The sequence below is a fragment of the Megachile rotundata genome, chromosome 7, assembly GCF_050947335.1.
Source record: "Megachile rotundata isolate GNS110a chromosome 7, iyMegRotu1, whole genome shotgun sequence".
In the NCBI taxonomy this organism is placed as follows: domain Eukaryota; kingdom Metazoa; phylum Arthropoda; class Insecta; order Hymenoptera; family Megachilidae; genus Megachile; species Megachile rotundata.
Genome location: NC_134989.1, coordinates 8,959,108 through 8,975,834, shown reverse-complemented (window position 1 = coordinate 8,975,834; position 16,727 = coordinate 8,959,108). Strand labels below are relative to the sequence as shown.

The window sequence follows — 16,727 nt, the reverse complement described above, 5'->3', positions numbered from 1 at the left end:
GTAGCATTTAATTTGTAGTATCACGTAGCACTGGACGTGAGATGGACAATAAACCGCAAGGCCAAGCAGGTAAGCGTGTGGTCGATTCATTTTCCTTTACATCAATCATTATAAGTGCGAATCCGAGCCACGTCATGGCTCTTGAGGCTATATCCGCATACAAGCAACGCTAGCAAATAAGATCAAACTTCAGCAAATAAAAGAGCAAACAAACTATATGATTAATGGACATTGAAAAAAAACAAGGGAATCTCCTACTAGCGCGACGTGAAAATTAACATTTTTACCGGACGAGTGTGCTTAAATTAATTGTTCGTTTCTCTGTTTTCTGTAAACGACGAGATGTAACGACACGATGGAGGAGTGGAGAGTGGAGGAAACGGACGGATAAGTATTTCCCGATGTTCGCTTTTTCGTTGGGTTGTTCAGTGAATTTTGTGATTTTAATTGGACAGTCAATTTTTTGATTCGACTAATCTTTTTGGTATTTTAACCCTTAAAGTAGTATTGTTTTGTGAAGTTAATAATTGGTTTAGATATATTTGTTTTAGGTGTAGTACAGTTTTGTTATATTTGTTATATTTGTAGTGTGTTGACTAACATTATGGGGTTTCTTAAATTTTTAAATTTCTAAACATCTAAATCTTTAAATTTCCAAACTCCTAAAACTCCAAACTTCTAAATTTCCAAATTTCTAATATCAAATCTCTATTTCTCCAAATCTCTAATTTTCCAAATTTCTCAATCTCAAATCTCTAATTTTCCAAATTTCTAAATTGCCAAATTCCTAAATTCCCAAATTTCTAAATTTCCAAACTTCTAAAACTCCAAATTTCTAAATTTCTAAATTTCTAATATTCAAATCTCTATTTCTCCAAATCTCTAATTTTCCAATTTTCCAAATTTCTAAATTTCTAAATTTCTAAATTTCCAAATTCCCAAATTTCTAAATTTCCAAACTTCTAAAACTCCAAATTTCTAAATTTCCAAATTTCTAGTATTCAAATCTCTATTTCTCCAAATCTCTAATTTTCCAAATTTCTCAATCTCCAAATCTCTAATTTCCCAAATTTCTAAATTTCCAAATTTCCAAATTCCCAAATTTCTAAATTTCCAAACTTCTAAAACTCCAAATTTCTAAATTTCTAAATTTCTAATATTCAAATCTCTATTTCTCCAAATCTCTAGTTTTCCAAATTTCTCAATCTCCAAATCTCTAATTTTCCAAATTTCTAAGTTTCTAATTTTCCAAATTTCTAAATTGCCAAATTTCTAATTCTCCAATTATCAAATTCTCCAAATCCCTAAATCTCCAAATTTCTGAATTTGAAAGTTTGCAAATTTATGTCATAACTATAATAACTCTATAATGCAATATACAACCTTGCAACTTTTAAGGGTTAATTTACCTGTTCACAAAATTCAGAACAACTCATTATACCATTCCACATGCATTCGTTGTAAAAATACGCGACTACTGCATTATAAAAAAATAAAATTCAACAGTGCAGGTAAAAATAATTGATAGCGTACTATTAAAACTGAATACCATTTTTATCGTTGATCAGTTATTTCTCCCTTCTAAACTATATGAAGGATTGAATTGTCGAGTAACATGATTTTATATTTTTTAAAGAAATTCTCATAAACGTATTCACCTTTCTCTTCATTTTAAATTATCAACTTCTTCAAGATATAACTATCTTGAATATCAAAGTTAAATTATGAGATTGTACTTTTTAACTGAACATAATTTAATGTCATAAGATGTTATGAAATAAGAAAAATATATAATCAATGATTATCTTACCCATTTTTCCAGTATCTCCTACCAGTACCTATGGGTAACAAAAACTTTTGCACATTTAATTAAAAAATCAAAAGCAACACCAAATAAAACAAACATAGACTTCCAATTATATCCCCTTTACTGCTAAACTCCACATATACCTTTTCCATAAAAGACACATCAAATTTAACGAATAAACAAGAAACTCAAATCAAGATTGATAAACAAGAAACTCAGCAATAAATTACAAATATATTTATCAAGTATTAACTCGCAAGTTAATTAAAGTTAATTAAAATTAACTTGCTTTCTTTCTCGACCCTTCAACCCTTCAACCTCCGCAAAACCCCTAAATGATAAGGTGCGTTAAAATCAAGGACCAGAAATTTAGCTAATTGTGTCTGAAAAGAAAGAAGGTAAAATAATAGGAAATTATACGAACGCTACAGAGGACCCGGCAATTTAATTGGATATTACAGGGAGGCTCACTACGGGTGCGTGCGCATGCCAAACTCCAAAGTGATAAAAGTATAGGGACGACTACTGAACTACTGACGAAAAAAACAGGAAGAATCAGGATAAAAACAGGCTCATAGCTCACCACATCCAGGAAGAAGCATCGAAGCAAATGATAATAAAAGAAGCATAACTTACGAGAAAAACCGGCGGCACGCGAGAAGGGGCCATTTTCTTTATTGGACCGCCGGGGACGGGCTCGAACGCACGCTCGCCTGCGCTCCAGATCAGACATTTCGGTAGTGGATCGTCGGGCGATTCGTCGTATTTTTAAGACAAGCGTCGGTCGAAAGTCTCTGTGTGCGTCAGAGTTTCAGTAACTCTGTATCAGAAATGATCGTGTCGTAGGGAAGGTGTTAGATCGCTCGCGATCTCAAGAAAACTAGTACGCTACGAACTGTGTATCCCTCTCGGTAAAAGAAGCTACGTATGGAAGCAGGAACCGCACAAAGAGAACGACGAAAAGAGAGAGTGATTACGGAAGTGATTAAAAGAACGATCGTGAACAGCGTGACACGTCGATTAAAAGTCGATTAGAACGCTAACGGCGGATCGAATCGGTTACATGATGCTCGGTGACGTAAATGATAGAACCCGTGGTAGACACATCGTGGTGAGATCCGAGTAACCGATCGCGAGCAGAGACGTTTGTTAACGGGGATCACGGTGAGTATATGTCAGTGTGTCGAAACTGGAGGATATTAAAGAGGTCCGAGAGGCGGGGCTCGAATGAGGGCGCGGTTAGAAGCAGCGGATATCCCTAAACAGCGACTATCGGCCGTCCTGGAGAAGAGGATACAGTGGACTCTCTACTAGATCTGGCCATTGGACACCGGTGACTTCAGCCAGCTGCTCCAAAAGTATAGCTTTACGGATCGTACCTTGCCGTTCTCGGTATCAACGGACGTTGACGCGCGGGCCAGGCTGTGGGAACGGCGTGCAGGAGCGGGCGGTCGTCGAGGAGGAGTCGTCCCCGGGGATGAGGACGTGCCGAGGTTGTTAGACTCCAGCGAGTCTCGGGCTCGGGACAGCGAGGAGGATTTGTTTAAGGAGTCTCGGCTGGAATTGTTACGCGGCAGGGACCTGTTCAGGGACTCCCTGTTCGTCTCCTTGCTGTTTCCGTTCCCGTTATTGTTGCCACCGCCGTTGTTGCTGCTGTTACTGCTCTTCGTCAAGCTCTTGTTGTTCAAAGAGTCTCGATTCGAGTCACGAGCCTTCGACAGAGACTTTCCACCGTGACTGTCGCGACTAGAATCACGCGGAGGTCTCGTTAACGACTTCAACGACTCTTTGCTGTCGTTCCTTCCGTGGCTAGGTGGCCTGGGTGCCGTCGACTTCGCGGTGGCACCCGGCAAAGGTATACGACTAGGACGCCGTCGGGGCGACGGTTTCACCTCGACTGCTTGATGATGATCGCGAGCCGATTCCGTGCTACTTCCTGGCTCGAGACCGCTCTGCTCGCATCTTGGCTGCTCAGTGTCCACCTCTGGATCACCTTCGGTCGGCGGACGCTGCTGAAGTCTTTCCAACACGCGGACACGTGCTCGGGTGCCTTCCAGCTCGATATTCCTTTCTTCGAGCTAAAATTTGCAATGGAATTTCAATATTCATATGGATTCCTAAACGATTATGTATTATGGCTAATGACAATAAATTAACACCTAAGATTTGAGATCATCAATAAAAGTTTTATGAGCATAGTCATGTTAACTTGGTCCACGTAGTTCAAATAGATTTTTTGAAAAATTCTAAAAGATATTGGTTCATTGAAAGTCCAATGAAAAAGTATATTGCAAATTGAAAATAAAACTGTTAATTTGTATTCAGAATAGGGTTTTCTCTAATTTCGATAATCGGATATGTTACTAACAATTTTGAAATAATTTTTATGGGGTTTTGAGTGGCAAGTAACGTGAGTGATAATGATCGCTCGGTTTGGTAGACGCCCTAAGAAAAATCAATGGGTTATGGGTTAGGTTAGATTCATATTCGGCCATCGTTGGGCGACCTCCTACGCCAAGAAGTATAATAATATTTAAACTAAAGTTATTTGAATATTTACAAAATTTCCTGCAATTGAAAAATTTAAATCTTGACAGTAAGAGAGTTTGAACTTTCAGTTAAGTTGATTGAAACGAGATCGCCTTAATTTTGAATAATTATTAACTCTGTTTTAATCTAAGTTTTTAAACAAAATTTCTCTTGAATAAGGATTTAGAAGGTTAAATTTTAACCTTTTAAAATTTATAAAACTCAAAAATATTGAATGCAAAATTCACACGTGTCATTCGTGTATACATAAATTACTGATACACGTAATAAATCCACGATAGCAAATATTTTTCTAACACAACTCGTAATTAGAGAAGTAATTTTCCATATCACTGATGTCTCGACTAATTATTCTTGAGAGGATCCTATAAGAGTGCTTAATAGATGCGTGATTAAAATGACATGTATGTCTTAATATATTACCTGGAAACGTAGGTCATCATTCTCCTCGCGTGCCTTGTCTAATCGTTCCGACAGAGTTTCTGTGCTTTTTTCTACTTCATCTAACCTTTTCTGTAGGACCTGCAATTCATCGGTAAATCATTGAAAACCTTCATTAACATTGTACAGAATAAGACTGTTCTATTAAAAAATAAACATGCAGGAAATCTCTCATTTACATCATTTTGATGTCTCATTTACATATTTGATCAAATTGTGCATAGTGTACAGGATGCAACACGTTCGCTGAGTACTGAAGACTATCTGGTAATAAAAATAATATTACTAATAATAATTCATTATTAATAATTGTATTCAGGTATAATTAGCAAAGGATTAACAGTACAAGTTCATAATATTAAGCACAATGTGGATCCCTACACACATATCGCTAAACCCTCTGCATCCACAGCGAACGTATTGAACGAACACTTGAAATTACATTACTTCAGAGCAATTTTCTCAAAAAAAATTCGATGATTACCTGATTATGGACGGTAGTAGTGATTAAATGCCGCTGCAGCTCAATAGGTGAGTTTTCTCGAAGAATAGCAGCGATCTTCTTCGAGTCGACGTCCTTAACGTGCGCCACTCTGGCGGGTGATCCAAGGACGGAATCCAACGCGCCCAATCGTGCTCTCCTCTCGTTCACGCTCGCCTCGACATCGACATCCCTCAGCTCCTCGTTATGAGCGTTCACATCCAACAGAACATTCTTCTCGATGGTCCTCGTCCGAAATCTGCTCTTGTGAGCCTTCCCGGAGCTGGCCACCGAGGCAAACGCCGAGGACTTGCTCTTAATGTTGCTAACATTATTACTCTTCGGCGAGGAAACGACGGGTGCGATTGGTTGCAGTCTTTGTGCACCCGGTGCGAGGATATCCGAGGAAGTATCGTTCAGTCCAGCCCTCAGTCGATCCTCCAGACCAGTCTTCAGCGCGGACAACGCGGCCACCTCCGACTGAAGCTCCTGCGCCTTGGCCCGACTGGATATAGTTTCCGCCTCGAGTTCAGCTACCTTATCCAAAAGTTGTTCCTTCTCCCTTCTGAGCGCTATCACCTGCGAGTCTCTATCCGTCTCGTCTTTAACGTCCTCCTTCACCGTCGTCCTCTCGTCCTCCAAATGCGTGACCTTCCTCACCGCGTCCAAGATGTCCGTGGAGGCAAGGTCCTCGGGCGCCACGCTCTCCAAGCGACCCTGCAGACACTCCACCTCCTCTCTAAGCCTGATTCCCTTGCGATGTATCACGTCCAGAAGGTTCCACAACTCATCCTCCGCCTCGTCCAGCACGGTGGGTCTCGGACTGTTCGGTCTAGGTGCTATAGCCGTCGAGGCGCTGTCCTTCGACGATGTTTCCGTGCTGAACCCAGAGTCCTGCACCGTGGCGCTGCAGTTGTTCTTCGTGCCACCGCTGTGCGAGTTGCTACGACTCCTCGGTAAAGAGGACGACGACGACTCGCCACCCTCGCGAGGCACTCGTCTCCGAACCTTCCCCGGCTCCCATTCGTTGATCCTCCGAGATGACGGGCTGGATAGTGGTAGAGGGATGTGCGAATTCTGCGCGCAGGAGGACGACATCACGGACGCTCCCGCGGACGCCGTCGCGGCCATCTTGTGCCGGAGGTTTGGGAACGTCTCGATGACGAGGTCCCGGAACTCGAGAAGGGCGCCGACCTCATTCTGCAGCTCCTGCAGGGCCACTAGGGACTTTGCCTGCTCGCTTATCAGGTAGTGGAAAGGACCGGGACGTAGGGGCATGCAATCCATGCCACCGCCGCTGCTGCTGTTACCACCGCTGCCGCTACCACTGACGCTCCCGACGACGCCTTCCGTCGATCCTCCACCGCTGCCACACTGTTACAATTAAACAAAAACTTTTTAATGATAATTAAATATGTTATATAGCAGTTTGGTTGTTTTAACAACCAATTCATATTAGCTTGAGAAAATAAATTTAATGGAAAGTCATTGTTTAAGGATTTGAATAAAGGGATGGGATCATCCATCATGGCCTGACAGATGGGTCTCTTGATTATTTATTCTGAAAGGTAGGTTTATTCAGGTTTATTCTGAAAGGGATGAAACATGATGCAGTTTGGATGTCAGATTTTCTTTAGGTGTTTAAATATTTTTCATTTTTAGTTCTAAAGATGTTGAACAATATGGACGATGTATTCCAGCAATATAATTTATTTTACAGGTCCTCCTAAATTTATGAAATAAAGTATATTTGAGACACGGTGTATTTTTCAGCTAAACAGCGACAGAAATTAGCACATTGTTCGACAATAAATTTTAGCCTCGTATCACTATTATTTCGTAATTAACGTCAAACGGAATCATCTTTTTCAGAACATCCTGATCTCTGCACTATTATGCAATATTTTCAACCAACAGTTATTCGACTTCAATTGCGAATAATCAAGAAATAGGAGCTCGTTAAGATAGATATACATTCTTGAGCGTCTCGTGATATGTTTTAAACATGTTAATTATACTTTCAATTACTGCAACAACCAAATCAGCAGGTGAACGAGTACAGACGAACAGTATCGTATTGCAGTAATAAGAAACCGTAAGAAAATTACTCTGTTTGTATGAATCTTGATTCTGTGTTTATACGTTGCTTCACTGTGTGCACGATGCCAACAGAAATTAAAATGTGCTATAACTTTTGCTTACGTGAAGATAAGACGATCTGAGACAGAAACGTTGTGTAATACGCTTTATTGAAGTCGTTCTTCCGTGAGTATATTTATATAATTATAACATTCGTTTTGTCTTGCTTTAAATTGTTTTATTATTTAAACTTTCTGTTGTTAAAAATATTCAGGTATTTTTTTGTATGTACAAGTAAGGAGAATATTGGAAATTGTTGGAAATTAAATGATTTTGGTGTGAATTTGGATTTTTAATTTAGGAGGTTAATTTTGGATGTATAGGACTTATGGTTAGGTTAGGTTGTACTTAAGTTCAAAGCTGTTAAAGGAATAGAAGTATTATACACAGAGACAAAATTAATTTTAATACATATCAATGTTAAAATTACCACGTTCTTAAATTTCTTTTGATATTCTAAATTTTTTAATTTATACAGTTACAAATTTTCAAATTTACAAATTTACAAACTTACAAAATTCCAAATCTACAAATTCCCAAATTTACAAATTCCAACATTTACAAAGTCCTAAATTTCCAAAATCCCAAATTCCTATATCCATCAATTCCTACATTCCCAAATCCCTAATATCCCCAACCCCTAAATTCCTAAATTCCTAAATTCCTAAATTCCTAAATTCCCAAATTTCTAAATTCTAAAATCCCTAAATTCCCCAACCCCTAAATTCTCAAATCTCTAAATCCCCAAATCCTTAATATCTCAAACTCTGAAATTCCCAAATCCCCAAATTTTCCAAATTCCTAAATTTCTAAATCTCTAAATTCCCATCCCTAATATCCCAGACCCTTGAATTTCCAAATTTCTAAGTTTCCAAATCTCTAAATTCCCAAATCATTAATATTCCAAATTCCTAAATTCCCAAATTTCTAAACTCCCAAATCCCTAATATCCCTAACCCCTGAATTTCCAAATTCCAAATCCCCCAAATCCTTAATATTCCAAATTCCTAAATTCCTAAATTTTCAAATTCCAAATCCCCCAAATCCCTAATATCCCCAACCCCTAAATTTCCAAATCCCCAAGTCCCAAAAATTCTACCTACTTTCAAACTATATAAAACCCACTAATTTTCCTTCCACTTCACATTCACACCTTCGACAATTCCGCATTACACATTCCCCCCTTATATCCACACACCTTCTAATCCCCAGTAATTTGCAGCAATAAACTCTTATTGTATCATTTGTATCCCTATTTTCCCCGAAGGATCCGTAACTCACCAACCCGCATAAATTTATAAATCGTTTATCCAGCAATGAACAGTGTCGAAACGACTGGGTAATTTCAAGACAAGGGTAAAAAATGCGACAATGTTGCATCTCGGAACAGCACCGACGGCGGAGAAACGTCAGCTTTCTTGAGTGAAAATTACACGTGCAAAGGTAGATGTTAATCGCTGACATGCTCGCGAAACGCAACACGCGTGACAGGTGTTGTCGCGTGCAGGATGTGCACACGGTGTTCCCCAGTTTCGTGTACCTACAGCTCGCAACACGAAATCGCATCGGCAATTTATTACATTCGAAAGTGCAATTTCTTTCCTACCACGGTTTCGTTCTTTCTTGCGGTTCTACACCTCGTATAAATGTAATTGTCGTATAATACCGTGTACCGGGAACACGATTTCGACATATTCTTTTATAATGCCGTGAGTCACAAAAGTTGGTACCTTCTCGATTAACCTTCGATCATTCGAGACGCCGCTTGAACCGTTTGCGGTTATAGGGGACGGTAAGACGATATGTTTTGCAATTTTTCTGCGAATTGATTAATACGTTTAATTTTGTTGACGAAACCTGTAATATTCTGTGCAACCTAAGCAACTAATTTTATTAATGTTTAAGTACAATTTTATTAATGGTTAGGTGTAATAACTAATGTTTAGGTCAACCCATGATATGGCGCGTGACACAAAGTAAAAGAAGCTCCACCGAACACTTCCAGTTACATTTCGGCAAATAAGAATAATAATGACAACAACTGCTGAACGCAATTCTATCTCACTCTCGAGACGTTTGCCTGTCATTGTTTTTGGCCTAATTGGTGTGCGACCGCGAGAGCCAATATACCGCCGAAAATACGTGTGAGGCGTCCATTTTTCTATTCTGACCCAGTGGAGTCGCAGCTATTTGGGGACGTAGCGATTTGGGAATATACCGATTTGGGGACATAACGATTTGGGGATGTACCGATTTGGGGATGTAGGAATTTGGGGATATAGCGATTTGCGGCTGAAGCAATTTGGGTGTGTAAGAATTTGGGAATATGGGGATTTGGGAATGGAGGGATTTTTCTATTCTGACCCAGTGGAGTCGCGGCTATTTGGGGACGTAGCGATTTGGGAATATACCGATTTGGGGACGTAACGATTTGAGGATGTAACGATTTGGAGATGCAGGAATTTGGAGATATAGCGATTTGTGGGTGAAGCAATTTGGGAATATGGGGATTTGGAAATATAGGAATTTGGGGTTATAGAGATTTAGGGATGCAAGGATTTGGAGATGTAGAAATTTGAAAATATGGGAATTTGGGGATGTAGAAATTTGAAACTGTAGGAATTTGCAAATATGGGAATTTGGGGATGTAGGAATTTGAAAATGTAGTAATTTGCAAATATGGGAATTTGAGGATGTAGAAATTTGAAAATGTAGGAATTTGCAGATATGGGAATTTGGGGATGTAGAAATTTGAAAGTGTAGGAATTTGCAAATATGCGAATTTGGGATGTAGAAATTTGAAAGTGTAGGAATTTGCAAATATAGGAATTTGGGGATGTAGAAATTTGAAAGTGTAGGAATTTGCAAATATGGGAATTTGGGGATGTAGAAATTTGAAAATGTAGGAATTTGTAAATATGGGAATTTGGGGATGTAGAAATTTGAAAATGTAGGAATTTGCAAATACAGGAATTTGAGGATGCAGAAATTTGGAAATATAGAAATTTGAAAAACAAAAGTGCAATACTAACTTTATTAAAAATATTGTTTCATTAAGAATCGATGAATGAAATTTTTCAATAACCCCAATAGTTTGATCATAACTTCAAGTTTTCTAATAATCATGATGATTCGCAACAGAAATTCGTTCGAAGCTCTTAATTAACAGAAAATGAATTAATTAATGATCCTATTGTTCGACTCGTGATCACGGAATACACACTTTGTTTTTTATCGATGTAGAAAGCAGGTGATCAATTAAAGGAGGCAGTCTAATAGCATACAATTCTAATGACTTTTCAACCGGATCGAATTGTTCGATAACTTCTATTTATTGTTCTAATTACGTACCACCTATTAGAACTGTATAATATATAATGGAATTAAGGATCGACATAGGGGGATTTCATTTTGGAAGGATCTTGTTCTGAAATTGTTTTATAGGCACTTATGATTCCATGATTTCTATATGGAATTTTGGTAATTATTTGATGCTTTCGTTTTTCAAAATTTGGAAATTTGAAAATTTCTATATTAGGGATTTCTACGTTTGAGAATTTGAGAACTTGAAATAGAAATTTAGAAATACAAAAATTTGAGGACTGCAAAATTCAGAAATGTGAAAATTTGAGGACTGAAAAATTCAGAAATATAAAAATTTGGGAACTGGAACATTCAGAAGTATGAAAATTTAAGAATTGAAAAATTTAGAAACATAAAAATTTAGATATTCGAAAATTCAGAAAAATATAAACCACTCCCTCCTGTATAATAAAATTGAACATAAAAACTTCAAAAATATAAAAATTTAAATATTTGAAAATACAGAAATACATAAATCACCCTTCCCGTCCAACAAAAACAGAAGTGCATAAGTGTCAAAGTGTTAATAGCAACTAACAGCACACCGTATGCAGTGACGGAAACACTATTCAAGAGAAACGGACGGATATTAGGCCCCAATAACCCGATTCTCGTCACTTTATTCTCATCGTGCGTAGTCGGACACGTCGTTTTTCAGTGTTCCACAGATCCCTCAGAAGCATACCAATTACTTATATCGCGTCGAGTCGGGCGACTTCCTGAATTGCAACTGGAAATCTTTACAAAACCATTGCACAAGCTGGGAGAAATAAACGACTATTAAACCACACAGGATGCTGCAAACTTCATAATAGAGAAAGGGACCCCGTTTATCATTAAGTAGGAGATACGTACACGGGGATTGCCTACAAGGTCTTTCGCGGATGCTGAAATCCGCGGATAGCGACAAATCATATGCATATGTACGCATGAATACTTATATGGACATGTATGTGGATGTGAGTACTCATATGAGTACGTATATGGATGTGGATACTTATATAGAGGTTCATATCGATACATATGTGAATGTGGACACTCATATGGATACGTATGTCGATGTGGGTACTCATATGGAGGTTCATGTCGATACATATGTGGATGTGGATATTCATATGATACGTATGTGGATGTAGATACTCATATGGAGGTTCATATTGATACATATGTGGATGTAGATACTCATATGAAGGTTCATATTGATACATATGTGGATGTGAACACTCATATGGATACGTATGTGGATGTAGATACTCATATGCATACATATGTGAATGTAAATACTTATACAGATACGTATATGGATGTGAATATTCATATGATACATATACAATGTATATGTAGATGCGGACCCATATGTATATTCATGTCCATATGTATATGCATAGGGATACTCGTGAATATTTATATATCGATGTGAATATTCATATAAATACGTATGTGGATGTGGATATTCATATGAATACATATATGAATGTGTACACTATTCATACATACATGAATATGGATACTCACATGATACGTACATGAATATGGATACTCATATGATACGTGTATACATATGTATACTCATATGATACATATGTGTATAAGTGTACTCATATGTTCATGCATGTATATCTTGAACTTCCATGCAACATAAACTTTCTTTTGACAAAGACAAATGAGGACTTTCGAATTTTCAGATTCTTTCTACATTTGCAACTCTTTTCATTCTTAAATTTTTACATTTTTGAATTGATAAATTGACAAAGTTTCAAGAGTTCCGAGTTTCGAAAGAAAGAAAGTTTCAAGAATAAAAGTCCTTAACCTTTAATCCTTGACTGCATTTTACTTGCTTTCTATTTCGACTTCTGTTTCGTATGAGTAATAGCGATGAAATTCGCGTTCCTTCGTTGCAGATCGCTAGATAAGCGAGAGAACACTTTATTTCGCACGGTAATTACGTGTCAGAGGCAATGGTTGCTTCGTGTCGCCGTACCGCGTCGTTTCCAATGTTTTCAGAACATGATTTACTAGGTAAGAGTGCGTATTTGTTATCGGAACGTTATCTAAGGTACACGGATGTTGCAAGAAGACAGTGGCCGTGTGAAAGTTGATTTTCTATTTATTAAAGTGCAGTCGTCCTGCGATTTACGAATGTCCATGTTCATTCATTTCTGAACAAGAACATCCTTGTCAGTGCAAAAGAACTATCAAACATAAAAATTGGTAGAAACAATATTGATGATGTTCCTTCTGATGATGATCTATTTGATACACTTTTATAAAGTTCATCTTATATTTTACGTATAAAATAGAATTACACAGTATGTCAGAAAAGTAAAGGAACTTTTTAAATTTAAGAAGAACTAGCGCCATTTATTAAAACAATATTATTTGAAAACAGTGTACCTCCCCTACAAAACACAACAATCATTATTGGAATCGAGCAACAAATTGTAAACTTATAGCGTTTAATGCGACAGAACCTTTCGTCACCGTGTCACAAAATCACGAGCAAGCGCAACAAATTGCTCGCGTTGAATATTGCAAGGATCTTATCAAAGCAGCCAGACGAAACTGTACATTCCTGGAATCAATTGTAACTAGTGATGAGACTTGGTGCTTCAAGTATGAACCTCAAACAAAACGCCAAAGTGCTACGTGGAAATCTCCATGCTCTCCAAAATCAAAAAATTGCGATTCCAGAAGTCCCGAGAGAAGACAATGTTAATTTGCTTTTACGATTCTAAAGGAATTATACTTCGGGAATTCGTTCCACAGGGACAAAATGTTAATGGCGAATATTATCTGGGTGTTATGGAACATTTGTGAAAGAGGATCGTTCGTGTGAGGCCCGAATATCGAGCGCCGGGAAGTTGGTTTCTGTTACATGATAACGCACCATGTGAACTGTCGCTGTTCGTGAATTTTTGGCGAAAAAACAAGTCTGTTCCAACATCTTCCAAAGCCTGATTTAGCTCCATGTGATTATTTCCTTTTTCCAAAACTGAAATTAGCTATAAAAGGAACTATGACGCTGTTACATAAGTCCAAGCAGCCGTGACAAAGGTGTTTGAAGCAATTTTAAACTGAATTGTATCAAAAATGTGGGGAGGATTTGTCATGTTTGGTCATGTTTGATCTCAGTGCGTCACGTTTGAACTCAGTTCGTCACAGTGAACTCAGTGCATTCAACTCGTACGTCACAAGTCCGGTCAAAGTATGACAAGATACATTTTGTTTGAAATAACTTGTTGACCTAATACCGTAGCAAAAACTTGTATTCTAAAAGCTGTAATGAGTTCTTTTCTGCAAAATAACTAATATATCTAAATTCTCATGCAAAACAAGAAATGCAGGAGTACCGTGTCCGAATGTTAATGTGAATAACTGTACATGAAAATCTCTATGACCCGAGTGTTCCAAGAATTCTTATCGATATCGATGATGAATCGGTAGCGGAAATTGCGCACGGTTTTATTCGCGATCTTATCGATCTTCGTACTACGATCGCAATTGATGATACCTCCCGGTTTCGGTACCGATAACTCGAACGAATCGATAACTTATGACGTTTCGAGACTCATTTGAAACTTTTGGTTTTTCTCTTATCGATGATCGTGCAGGTAAAAAATGACGGTTGTCTTATCGGTTATGGGGATGAAATAAATTTTATTGATAGAGGAAATTTGATATGGGTTTGCTGTTTTATGTTTGCGACAGCCAATTTTCGTATAAAGTGATTTATTGAGTTTGATTCGAAATATGAAGGTAGTTTCTCCTTTTTATATATTTTATTATATATATTTCTCCTTTTTCACTCTTATTTTCTTTTTTTATATAGTTGATATATTTTTACGTGTTTTTTGCAAATTTTATAAACATATATATAAATTACTCTTTTATGTATTTTTTTTAATTTTCTTATAATTCATATACATTATTTATACCGTTACTCAGATTCATTTAAATTTGCCTCGATGAATAAAATCATCTCTACAAAATAAACACAAATATCAACGCATAAATATTCAGTTTAGAAATGAATTATTACAACCTTTACACAAACCACAAAATAGCAATTTGTAACAGTATTTCAGTGTTTTCGAAAGTTATTTAAATTACGAATGCACTATGAATGCATTATGCATTTCTCGCAACTGGGACAAATATCTTCGGGCGCAGAAGGTCACTATTAGAAACCTCGTCCACATGAGAATTGATTACAATAGAAAAATAGAAAAAACTAGAATCAATCATTGTAACCTACGAATATCCTTCCGGGTGATCTGTCGTTTCTGAAAGAACCGTCAACAAAGAGTGCGTGCCGAGCGTTTCCGCCGATGTTTCAAAATCTGAATGCACGGCACGACTAGGCAAGCGGTAAAGCAGGAAAGTAAGAGAAAACGGGGCTTTTGTGTCAAAGTGCCCCTTGTAATAATTCCCGCAGAACAACAGGTGAAAAAGATGCAGACAGCTCGATTGACTGCAAATGTCACGGAGCCTCCTTTTCGGTGGCTATTGGAAAACTTGTTGCATGGAGATAAGTCCTCTTTCACCATAAACGTACTTGAACTTTAACTTCTAAAACAATGGGCGAAATTTATTTCATGGGTGTCCTAAATATCGTGGTACATAATTTTGCATATTGAAATAAATGGCGTGAAATGGAAAGAAAATGGCGAAGATTTCCTTCGAGAAATGGCGGAGAGTTTGTCTTCGTTTGTGAAGAAGACTGAATTTGAAAATTCGTGTTTATATAATAATTTTTTAGCAAATTTTGTATATCACCTTGTTGCACACTTGTCTGATTAATTTGGCAACTAATGTTTTATACTAATACTTTCTTAATAGCTTACTAATAAAATTATTAATCAGTGATGTTCATGTGTGACGTTTATGTGTGTTCACATATGTGTGTGTTCAGTGTGTTCAAGTTTAAATAAAATTATCAGTCAGTGATGTTCTTCGTATTGATCTAATTAAATTCACAATTCTATATGTTAGTATATCAACATCTTGAAGTATAATAATAACAAATAATGTATTTCATCCATCTTATTATTTGCATTCATTAATTTATAGCATTTGTTAATTATGAAGTTACTGTAAGGTTATTGAAATTGCAATTTTTCTTACAAATATACAATTTTCTTTATTTTTCATGCAAACGTACTGGAGAACGTTCAGACTCAATTCTCCCAAAACCACAATCGAATATGAAAAAATTTAATGTTTCTTTCTAAAAGCAATTTTTAATCATTTTTTCTAAAACCATTTATCAACCATTTTTTTCTAAAACCACTTTTTAACCATTTTTTTGTCAAAATCATTTTTTAACTATTTTTTCTAAAATCATTTTCTAACTACTTTTTCTAAAATCATTTTTTAACCATTTCTTCTAAAACCATCTTTTTAAAACTTTTTTTAAAACCATTTTTTAACCATTTTCTGGAACATCATTTTTTAATAATTTCTTTTAAAACCATTTTTAAACTTCATTTTCTAAAATCAATTTCTAACTACTTTTTCTAAAACCATTTTTTAGCCATTTTTTAGAGTCACCTTGTATAATTTCTGCGACAGCCAGCTGCATAGCTCAGATTTATTAAATACTACAAATTTCTATCGAGATCATCAACTTTCTTCAGCATTAGAAATCACACGTTTCTAATACCGTTAATATCGATTCCCCATTAGAAAAGGAAAACAAACTTTTCTCTCATTTAAATTAATAAGAACGAATCCTGTCTAACCGATCATTAAGAGTTTCAACTTCCAAACGAGTAAACTCCACGAAATAATGATTCGATTACACGTTGTATAAAGAGTACGATAAAGAAAAGGTCGAGAAACTTTCACTAAGGTGAAGCCTTATTTTTAGTAAATATCGAAGGGTTATGATTAAGCTATTATTACATTACCACTCTGTAATTACCGAGTAATAAACACCGCGACTAT

At 36.8% G+C, this 16,727-nt stretch overlaps 1 protein-coding gene across 4 annotated transcripts in view; it reads right to left on the bottom strand.

Moving 5' to 3' along the window:
• Positions 1-16,727, bottom strand: part of jvl (javelin-like) — a 130,850-nt gene that overhangs the window by 8,240 nt on the left and 105,883 nt on the right. For 2 of the 4 annotated variants that reach the window (XM_076534029.1, XM_076534028.1), the window contains 3 exons: positions 5,283-6,653; positions 4,781-4,879; positions 3,187-3,885 (listed from right to left, as the gene is read on the bottom strand). In XM_076534029.1, the coding sequence (XP_076390144.1) occupies positions 3,187-3,885; positions 4,781-4,879; positions 5,283-6,566 (2,082 nt within the window). In that variant the 5' untranslated portion in view covers positions 6,567-6,653. Of the gene's footprint in view, positions 1-2,475; positions 2,628-3,186; positions 3,886-4,780; positions 4,880-5,282; positions 6,674-16,727 lie in introns of those variants that run through there. The other 2 variants (XM_076534031.1, XM_076534030.1) reach the window with 2 other exon arrangements.